The 11,346-nt window shown below is 41.0% G+C and overlaps 1 protein-coding gene across 6 annotated transcripts in view; it reads right to left on the bottom strand.

Moving 5' to 3' along the window:
- Positions 1-8,060: 8,060 nt before the first annotated feature.
- Positions 8,061-11,346, bottom strand: part of ZCCHC10 (zinc finger CCHC-type containing 10) — a 28,912-nt gene continuing 25,626 nt past the window's right edge. For 3 of the 6 annotated variants that reach the window (XM_004042496.5, XM_055386605.2, XM_004042495.4), the window contains 2 exons: positions 11,202-11,243; positions 8,061-9,921 (listed from right to left, as the gene is read on the bottom strand). In XM_004042496.5, the coding sequence (XP_004042544.1) occupies positions 9,654-9,921; positions 11,202-11,243 (310 nt within the window). In that variant the 3' untranslated portion in view covers positions 8,061-9,653. The remainder of the gene's footprint in view (positions 9,922-11,201; positions 11,244-11,346) is intronic. The other 3 variants (XM_055386608.2, XM_055386607.2, XM_055386606.2) reach the window with 1 other exon arrangement.

The following is an 11,346-nucleotide window of genomic DNA, read 5'->3' on the forward strand; positions in this document are numbered from 1 at the left end:
AAACCCCATCTCTACTAAAAATACAAAAAATTAGCCGGGCGTAGTGGCACGCGCCTGTAATCCCAGCTACTCCGGAGGCTGAGGCAGAGAATTGCTTAAACCTAGAGGGGCGGAGGTTGCAGTGAGCCGAGATCGTGCCACTGCACTCCAGCCTGGGAGACAGAGTGCGACTCCGTCTCAAAAAAAAAAAAAAAAAAAAAAAGAATTTATGTCTGTAGTTGTCTGAGGATTGGTTAGGGGTAGAGTAAGCAGGGAGGAATGAGTAGAAAAGATTACAAAGGGGCACAAGGAAGCTCTTGGGGGCAATGGTTATGGTTAATTACCTTCCTCGTGGTGATGATTTCATGAAAGTATACATATGTCAAAAATTATTGAATTGTACTATTTAATAATGTGCAGATTATTGTTAAGGTTGTAGGAAATAATTGGGAAGTAATGAAAGAAAAAATTGATCTACAGCCCTGGCAACATGGTAAAACCCGTCTCTATCAAAAAAATACAAAAAAATTAGCCAGGCATGGTGGTGCCCACCTGTAATCCTAGCTACTCGGGAGGCTGAGGTGGGAGAATCGTTTGAACCCAGAGGCAGAGGTTGCAGTGAGCTGAGATCGTGTCACTGCATTCTAGCCTGGGTGACAGAGTGAGACCCTGTCTCAAAAAAAAAAAAAAAAATTGATATATAATCTTACTACCCAAACATGAGAATTGTTAGTAATTTGATCACTATCAAACTCTACAGACACATTTTCAAATACTCAAGTGTTATCTGAATTTTTTTTTTTTTTTTTGAGACGGCGCCTCGCTTTGTCTTGCCCAGGCTGGAGTGCAGTGGTGTGATCTCAGCTCACCGCAGCGTCTGCCTCCTGGGTTCAAGCGATTCTCCTGTCTCAGCCTCCCAGGTAGCTGGGATTACAGGTGTGTGCCACCACATCCAGCTAATTTTGTGTTTTAATAGAGATGGGGTTTCACCATATTGGCCAGGCTGGTCTCGAACACCTGGCCTCAGGTGATCCACCTGCCTCAGCCTCCCAAAGTGTTGGGATTAAGATTATAGGCGTGAGCCACCGAGCCCAGCCTAAAATTTTTTTTTTTTTTTTTTTTTTTTGAGACAGATTCTTGCTCTGTCACCCAGGCTGGAGTGCAGTGGCACAATCTCGGCTCAGTGCAACCTCTGCCTCCCGGGTTTAAGTGATTCTCTTGCCTCAGCCTCTTGAGTAGCTGGGATTACAGGCGCCCGCCACTATGCCCAGCTAAATTTTGTATTTTTTGTAGAGATGGGGTTTCACCATGATGGACAGGCTGGTTTTTAAAAAATTGTAATATTTTATTGTGTTAATAAAAATAGTTTGACATTTCTCACATTGCTAAGGTCAGTTTATATTTGTCATACAGTAGCCACTATTATTGCAATTTTACTGAAATGTGTATTTTTATTTTAATATTCACCCAGTCATCCAAACAACAGACCTCGAAACTTTTCCAGTGTATCTCTCTCACTACCATAATCAACTAATCACAAAATTCTGTCATTTCTACCTTCTCGTCTCTCATATCTGTTACCTCCTTTCTGGTCTCATTGTTAATGTATTAGGTTAGACCCTCATTTCTCTTCTGGACAATTACAATAATGTGTCCCATTTTCTTTTCTTATTGCTAAAGACATTAAGCCAGGGAAGGTGAGGTGGCTCAGGCCTGTAAATCAGCACTTTGGGAGGCCAAGGCAGTAGGATCACTTGAGGCCAGGAATTTAAGGTGAGCCTAGGCAACATGGTGAGATCTTGTCTCTACAAAAAAGTTTTTTTAAAAATTAGCTGGGGACCAGGCGGGGTGGCTCACGCCTGTAATCCCAGCACTTTGGGAGGCCGAGGTGGGTGGATCATGAGGTCAGGAGATCAAGACCATCCTGGCTAACATGGCGAAACCCCGTCTCTACTAAAAATATAAAACATTAGCCGGGCTTGGTGGCGGGCGCCTATAGTCCCAGCTACTCGGGAGGCTGAGGCAGGAGAATGGCGTGAACCCGGGAGGCGGAGCTTGCAGTGAGCCGAGATTAGGCCACTGTACTCCAGCCTGGGCGAGAGAGCAAGACTCTGTCTCAAAAAAAAAAAAAAGTAGCTGGGCATGGTGGTGCATGCCTGTAGTCTGAGGTACTCCAGAGGCTGAGGTAGTTAGGAGCACTTGAGCCTGGGAAGCAGAGTCATCTGCAGTGAGCTGTGATTGAGCTAGTGCACTCCAGCTTGGGTGACAGAGCAAGATCCTGTCTCAAAATAATAATAAGCCAATAAATTTAATAAAATATGAAAAGACAATTTTCTTTGAATATTTAAATGTTGATTACAAGCTGATCAGCTATGTATTTTGTGATTGTTATACATATATGTTTACAAATATATATAATATGTATTTAAAATATTTCTTTCTTTCTTTTTTTTTTTCTTTTTTTTGAGATGGGGTCTTACTCTGTCACCCAGGCTAGAGTGCACTAGCTCAATCACAGCTCACTGCAGACTTGACTTCCCCAAGCTCAGGTGATCCTCCCACCTCAGTTTTTGTATTTTTGGTAGAGACGGGGTTTTGCCATGTTGCCCAGGTTGGTTTCGAACACCTGGGCTCAACCAATCTGTCCGCCTGGACCTCCCAAAGTGCAAAGATTACAGGAGTGAACCACCATGCCCAGCCTTCTGTGTATATATATATATATATATATATATATATATATATATATATATATATATATTTACAAACACCGTTAACATCAAGGGTTTTATTAATTTTATCTTTTTTTTTTTTTTGAGACGGAGTCTCGCTCTGTCACCCACACTAGAGTGCAATGGTGCGGTGTTGGCTCACTGCAACCTCCACCTCCTGGCTTCAAGCGATTCTCCTGCCTCAGCCTCTCAAGTAGCTGAGATTACAGGCGCCTGCCACCACACCCAGCTAATTTTTGTATTTTCAGTAGAGACGGGGTTTCACCATGTTGGCCAGGCTGGTCTCGAACTCCTGACCTCAGGTGATCCACTCGTCTCGGCCTCCCAAAGTGCTGGGATTACAGGCATGAGCCACTGCGCCCAGTCTGGTAATATTATTTTGATGCTTTCTCAGGATTACATTAATATTACAGACCCAAAAGAAAAGTAATACCATCTCACACAAACTGAGGTGATAAAATCTGGGTCACAGATAATTTGATTCTTGGTTGAAGTATAGGGCTTGGCTGCTTCTTATAGAGTCATTTGATTGGTTTCTCTATTTCTAGTCTTGACACTCTTGACAAGCTTTTAAATGTTTCTTGAATGTAAGATTTTCCTGTCATCTTGCAAATAAAATACAAATTCCTTAGCCTGACCTGTAGTACCCTTGATAATAAAACAATTATCACCGGCAGCCTCAACCCCGGCTAGTCTCCCATACAAACAGGCTTCCCACCAGGCCCAACAGCTCTTTCTCAGCCAAATCCACCTCCCCTGGAAGACTCTACCAAACTTCCAGCAATTGTTTAAGACTCTAGGCACTCTAGCAAGACTTTTGCAGCACTTAAATCTATAATTATTTATTAATAGCCTGTAAACCCTCAAGGGACAGGGCCAGGAACTTAATAACAGTTGTTAAAGTTTGCTTGAATTAATAAGTTTTCTCTTCTGTCCACGGGCACAGTGACCCTTCAAGATTGCTAACTAGAGAGGATTTTTCCTCGTGCAGATGTCTCGTGGTTTTGGTTTACATGTTTTGTGATCCTAGATTTTGTTATGGATTTGCCTAGTACAGGAATCACCTTTTCAGAGTCCCCTCAGGACATTTATTTATTTATTTATTTATTTATTTATTTATTTATTTATTTATTTATTTTTTGAGACGGAGTCTCGCTCTGCCACCTAGGCTGGAGTGCAGTGGCATGATCTCAGCTCACTGCAAGCTCTGCCTCCCAGGTCCACGCCATTCTCCTGCGTCAGCCTCCGCAGTAGCTGGGACTACAGGCACCTGCCATCGCGCCAGGCTAATTTTTTGTATTTTTAGTAGAGACGGGGTTTCACCATGTTAGCCAGGATGGTCTCGATCTCCTGACCTCGTGATCCACCCACCTCGGCCTCCCAAAGTGCTGGGATTACAGGCGTGAGCCACCGTGCCCAGCCTATTTATTTATTTATTTATTTAATTTTAGCTTAATTTTAGGCTAGCCAAATGAAACAATGAGAGTGGAGAAGGAACAAAGAAATCTGTAACTGGTTGTGATCAATTAGTTGTAAACACCACTGGACTTGGACCAGCCTCCCTCGGGACTTCTTAAGGAAGCGAATCAGTTTATCGAGTAGATAGCACAGTGTCCAAACACTAAAAAGTTATCCAGCAGTTCTATGATTTTTCATTCTTGATTTTGTCCACAATTTTTGTTAGAGAACTATCTGGAGCTGAAGATTTATAAATGAGGCCCAACATTACTCATTGTCTTTACTCCAGGTGGTTCTTAGCATATGGCAACTTGTATTGTTTCTTATTTAATTTTAAATTAGTCATGGGCTGGGCGCAGTGGCTCACTCCTGTAATCCTAGCACTTTGGGAGGCTAAGGTGGGTGGATCACTTGAAGTCAAGAGTTCAAGACCAGCCTGGCCAACATGGTGAAACCCCATCTCTACTAAAAATACGAAAATTAGCCAGGCAGTAGTGGTGCGTGCCTGTAATCCCAGCTACTCGGGAGGCTGAGGCAGGAGAATCACTTGAATCTGGGAGGTGGAGGTTGCAGTGAGCCAAGATTGCACCACTGCACTCCAGTCTAGGGAACAGAGTGAGACCTGTCTCAAAAAAATAAAAAATTAATTAATTAATTAATTAATGGAGTACTCACTAATCATGGCAGACGGTGTCTCACATCTGTAATCTCACCACTTTGGGAGACTGAGGTGGAAGGATAGCTTAAGCCCAGGAGTTCGAGACTAGCCTGGGCACATGATGAGACCTCATTTCTAGAAAAAATACAAAAATTAGCCAGGCATGGTGGCACACACCTGTAGTCCCAGCTACTAGGGAGGCTGAAGTGGGAGGATCGCTTGAGCCTGGGAGGTCAAGGCTGCAGTGAGCTGTGATCATACCACTACACTCCAGCCTGGGCAACAGAATGAGACCCTATCTCCAAAAAAAACAAAAACAAAACAAAACAAAAACATAGATGTTCACTACTGTTCACTTGCAAAATTTCATGATAAAAAAAATAAACCCACTAAGACAGCATGAACAGGAGAGGAGTGCATAGGGGTGCATCTCCTTACATAAACTTTCTACCAGTCTGCTTTCAAGCCCTCCTTGTGCCTTGGCTGGCAGAAGTCTGTGATGCCATCAAGTTTGGAAGCTTTTCAGAGTCTGTGGCTTGCTTCCTGTTGTCTTTTACTCACTGTGGGCTTGGGCTTTGGCTTTCTTTGGTTATTCAAGTCAACATCCGCTTTTCAGCTTCTAGTATAGTTGTCATTTCTCATCTGTTACATCTCCTATGGTGATTAATTTTATGTGTCAACTTTACTGGGCTAAGGGATGCCCAGATAGCTGGCAAAACACTATTTCTGGGTGTTTTGGGAAGAGATTAGCATTTGAATCAGTAAACTGACTAAAGAAGATCCATTCCCCTAGGCATCATTCAGTCCATTGAGAGCCTATATAGAAATAGAAAAGGCAGAGGAAGAGAGAATTCTTTTTTTTTTTTTTTTTTTGAGACAGAGTCTTGCTCTGTTGCCCAGGCTGGAGTGCAATGGTGTGACCTTGGCTCACTGCAACCTCCACCTCCCAGGTTCAAGCAATTCTCCTGCCTCAGCCTCCTGAGAAGCTGGGATTACAGGCACCCCACCACCACACCTGGCTAATTTTTGTATTTTTAGTAGAGATGGGGTTTCACCATGTTGGCCAGGCTGGTCTCAAACTCCTGACCTCAGGTGATCCACCCACCTCAGCCTCCCAAAGTGCTGAGATAACAGGCATGAGCCACAACACCTGGCCTTTATATGTCTTTGTATAGTACTTTCCAAAGAAGAGTTCTGTTAATGTTTGTGGTTATTACTGATTAGCTTGAATAGCAGACACAAATGCCCTTGGGGGTACACAAAAAACTTTCAAGAACATTGAAGTTATTAAAGCGATTCTCCTGCCTCAGCCTCCTGAGTAGCTGGGATTATAGGCATGCGCCACCGTGCCTGGCTAATTGTTGTATTTTCAGTAGAGATGGGGTTTCACCATGTTGGTCAGGCTGGTCTTGAACTCCTGACCTCATGATCTGCCTGCCTTGGCCTCCCAAAGTGCTGGGATTACAGGCATGAGCCACTGTGCCCAGGGGTGCCTGGCTAATTTTTGTGTTTTTTGTAAAGATGCGGTTTCACCATGTTGGTCAGCCTCGAACTCCTGAGCTCAAGCAATCCGCCTGCTTTGGCCTCCCAAAATGCTGGGATAACAAGCCGTTAGCCACCGCGCTCAGCCTGGAACCACCTTAATCAAGTGATCAAGGTCAACATTGCCAGTAATAAATAAGACACATGAACATTATGAATCTCATGATATGATTGAGGACATTCCATTTCTGTAATATTCTTCCAAAAAGCATAACCTCAGTTCAATCACAAGAAAACATCAGACAAATCCAAATTTTTTTAGACAGTCTCACTGTCACCCATGAAGGAGTGCAATGGCACAATCTCGGCTCACTGCAACCTCCACCTCCCAGGTTCAAGCGATTCTCCTGCCTCAGCCTCCTGAGTAGCTGGGAGTACAGGCGTGCACCACCACACCTGGCTAATTTTTTTGTATTTTTAGTAGAGAGGGGGTTTTACCATGTCAGTCAGGCTGATCTTGAACTACTGACCTCAAATGATCCAGCCACCTCGGCCTCCCAAAGTGCTGGGATTACAGGCGGGAGTTACCACGCCCGACCAAACAAACCCAGATTGAGGGGTATTAGACAAGATAATTCTTCAAAAGTGACAAGGGCATGAAAGACAAGGTAACACTGAAGTATTGAGACTGTAGTAAAGGTAGAAGTAACTAAAAGTATTTCTGGGTAGTATTCTGGAATATAAAAAGGATATTAGTGGGAAAATGAGCAAAATATGAATAAGGTTTTCAGTTTAATAGTATTTTACTATGCTATAATAGGATGTCTTTAAAAAATAGTATTTTACTAGATGTTAAATTTCTTGGTTCTGGCAGTTGTGACATGGTTATGTAAGATGTTAACACTATGGGAAGCTAGATGAGGTTTATAAGGAAATTGTACTATTTTTGCAACTTTTCTATAAATCTACAGTTCAAAATTTAAAAAGAATAAATATGGCTAAGAATATGAAACACCCTCTCTGCACTTTTTCCACTTCCAGTGTTAACTTATGGCTAATGCTGTATTTTCATTCTAGGGTAAAATTGCTATATTAAAAAGTCTATTAATATAAACAAAATGTGTGTGGAATGAAAACCTATGATCTAACGACTCCTTTTGATATGAATGTGGTTAAGTAACATACTCACTACATTTGCCAGGGACTCAACTTCCAGAGTCCTGCCTTTAGGCAGGACTAAAAATAAAACTCTCTAAAAGTTAGTCTCCACTTTGCCATTGATTCTGTTTTTTGTTTTTTCTCACTCTGTCACCCAGACTGTAGTGCAGTGGCACACTCATGGCTCAGTGCAGCCTCAACCTCCTGGGCTCGATCTATTCTCTTGCCACAGCCTCCTGAGTAGCTGGGACTACAGGGGCACATCACCATGCCCAGCTAATTTTTTATTTTTGTAGAGACAGAGTCTTACTATGTTGTCTAGGCTGGTCTCATATTCCTGGACTCAAGTGATTCTCCCGTCTTGGCTTCCCAAAATGTTGGGATTACAGGCATGAGCCACTGTGACCAGCCTGATTCTGTCTTTTTGAATGAAATGTGTGACTAGAAGAACTGAGTTCCTGCTCTCTGTACCTCTCCAGTCATACTTTTAACAGCCATAATAGTAAAACTTTAAAATTGGAATTTGTTCAAATGTCTTTACACCTCAAATGGAATAAGAACTGGCATTAAATAAAACACTAAAGAGATAACAGAAGTTTAAGCTTGTGAGCACAAATTGTGAGTTTTATTTAACTGCAAGTGATGCAACCTATGTAACACAATCTTTTCTCATCCGTGTTCTTTAACTGCTAATATTACCTTTACAGAGACAAACATTATAAAATGTGCCTGATTGGTAATTTATTAACTCTGTCAAGTGATACTATTCTGTAGGCAGCCTTTGAAATGATGTTTTGAGAATTTATTTACAACCATTGAACACAGATGGTTTAGTAAAACTGACAATTACAGGCTCCTTAAACTCACAACATACATATATTTCAATATTTAAATAGCCCGTTTTCTTCAAAAGTAATTTTCTACTGCTTTTTCATAAAAATATAAAAAAGACAACATTTATAGTTTTAAAAACCTATATTTAACCCAAATCAAATTTTTTCTACAAATGATACCTCTTTCCAAAAAGTTAAAAAGACATCACAGAATCCTGTGATGTTAAACCAAAGACTCATCACAATAACAGCATTTTACTTTTAAGAAATATTGTGCAGTATCTCCTTTTTAACCTTTCATGCTAGATTTCAACTGTGTATATCCTATGTAAACACACCAGATTAATCCTAGTCATTCATATATATGCAGTAGACTGTCATATATGACCAGTTACCATACAAACTATAATACCATATTTTCAAAAATAGCAAAAGGCAATCTTTATGAAAGCTTAAAAAAAGCTTTTAATAAAAGGCGACCAACATTGCCCTAATTTTCAGTAAAAATTACCTCTTCTTCCTACCTTTCCCCCTGCTTTGAATGGTACCTTTTATTGCATGTTAATACACAAAGATATTTCTAGCACTTCTACTTAAGTTAGCCTCTTACATGGCTGCTTTCTTTTCTGATACACTGACTTTTATCAGAAGGCACCAAGATTAGACTCCTAAGTAGTTTCAATTTTTTTGTCCCTTTTCAGGTTCCTCTAGAATAATTTTCCTCAGAAAAGGATAACTTGAAAAACTTAAGGAACCAGAAGAAAATGAATGACGTAACACAGCAATTTGAAACTTACAGCATTCAAAAACTATAAATATATTAATAGGCTCCTTGAACATACCACTTAGGACAAAAAGTCAGATAACTTTCTGAACATAAATGTAAAAATAGAGCACATTTATTAATAGTAGGAAAACTCCTAAGCTTACAGTAACAACATATTAAATCTTACATAACATACAGCCAAAAGCATTAGAAATCCACTGCCAGATATCCTGACGCACCATCCTGAAAATATGTCTGATACATACCACTAACATATATAACAAAGTATGGCATTTATTTCACAGAGAGAAAAGATAGTTTCATCACACAAACAGATTTGCAGATTTCAGCTTTAAGTTCTAGAGATATATTTTAAAGATAAAAAAACAAGATTCACCCTTCAAATAAAAGTCTCTCTCTATAAGCCATTATTAATACTCTCTATGCTCTTACAATGTAAAACATTTAGAAACTTTTGAATTCTAGAAATGTTCACCAGTTAACCTACTTGGCCTTAACATATTCTAAATTCCCTTTCAAGAATCACATCAATGTTTTCAGTCCATCGGTCCAATATGAATGGAGCAACTCTATTTCTTTTTCTTCTTCTTTGGTGGTTCATCGTCAGAGCTGCTATCTGTGCTGGTGCTACTGCTACTGGAAGAGCTGGAATCTGAGTCTGAATCAGAGGAGGAGGAAGAGGTTGTGGAGGAGGCTGAGGATGAGGAACTAGAGGAGCTTTCATCAGTGTCACTGTCCTCTGAGGAGGAAGAGGTAGATGTTTCTTCACTCTCTGATGAAGAATCACTGGCAGAACTGTCACTGCTACTGCTACTGGAACTGGTTACACTCTTAGACCTATTAGACAATACACAGTTATATACATGGGAAGGTGACATGTAATAGAATGTTAAAAGCAATTTCATTTTTTTTTTCTTTTTGAGACAGAGTCTTGCTCTGTTGCCCAGTGTGGAGTGCAGTGGCACAATCTCAGCTCACTGCAACCTCCGCCTCCCAGGTTCAAGAAATTCTCTTGCCTCAGCCTTCCAAGTAGCCGGGATTACAGGTGCGCACACCGACGCCCAGATGATTTTTGTATTTTTAGTAGAGACGGGGTTTCATCATGTTCACCATGTTGGCCAGGCTGGTCTTGAACTCCTGACCTCATGATCTGCCCGCCTCAGCCTCCCAAAGCGCTAGGATTACAGGTGTGAGCCACTGCGCCCAGCCAAAAGCGATTTCATATGATTCCATATATATGCTTATATATTGAAGCTTTGCTAGCATGTTATCCTTAGGTTTGATGTTTTGGAGATTGCCTGTTGTAAACCACAGTCCCTCTCTTTACAAGGCATTGTTACTTCAGCAACTTAACTCTCTTGGATGCAATTCAAGATAAGCATATCTACTATATTACATTTCAGAGGGAATAATGTCAGAATAAAGCTGCAGTATAACAATTGGGTCTATTTAAACCTCATGTAGCTTAGCTGGTGACTGTTTCATCATCTTTATTTTAACTACTTCAGACCAGATATGGCTGGCCAACAATTTCTTACCAGTCTATTAACACTTCCTATTCTAAGCCAAGAGAAGACAATTATTTATTGTTTCCAGGTATAAGGACTCTAGAAAGTTGGAGTAAAAGGAGAAATGGAAGCAATGCATTTCCAGACAGGTTAAAAAAAGGAACTTATCAGAAAATAGGATGATTATTTAATTATAAATTGCAGTAAGAGGCTTCAGATCCAAATCTTATAGCTATTTTTTTTGAGACAGAGTTTCGCTCTGTTGCCCAGGCTGGAGTGTAATGGCATGATCTTGGCTCACAGCAACCTCTGCCTCCCAGGTTCAAGCAATTCTCCTGCCTCAGCCTCTTAAGTAGCTGGGATTACAGGCATGTGCCACCACACCCAGCTAATTTTGCTATTTTTAGTAGAGACACGGTTTCACCATGTTGGACAGGCTGGTCTCGAACTCCTGACCTCAGGTGATCCACCCACCTTGGCCTCCCAAAGTGCTGGGATTATAGGCATGAGCCACTGCATCTGGCATAGCTATTGTTTTAAAATCACCTTTCCCATCCCGCCAATTAGTATTACATGTTATCTATAAAACACTGCTAAAACCACACATACCTTTTATTCTTGGCCTTTCTTTCTACATTGGTTTCTCCAATGCTGATAAACACGAGGGGGAAAAAAGCTCCTGTTAATAGAGTGATTATACACAGCTCAGACAAGCCCTTCTACTATCCCCCAAATCATTTTACTCTGGAGAAAC

This window comes from Gorilla gorilla, chromosome 4, assembly GCF_029281585.2.
Source record: "Gorilla gorilla gorilla isolate KB3781 chromosome 4, NHGRI_mGorGor1-v2.1_pri, whole genome shotgun sequence".
NCBI lineage: Eukaryota > Metazoa > Chordata > Mammalia > Primates > Hominidae > Gorilla > Gorilla gorilla.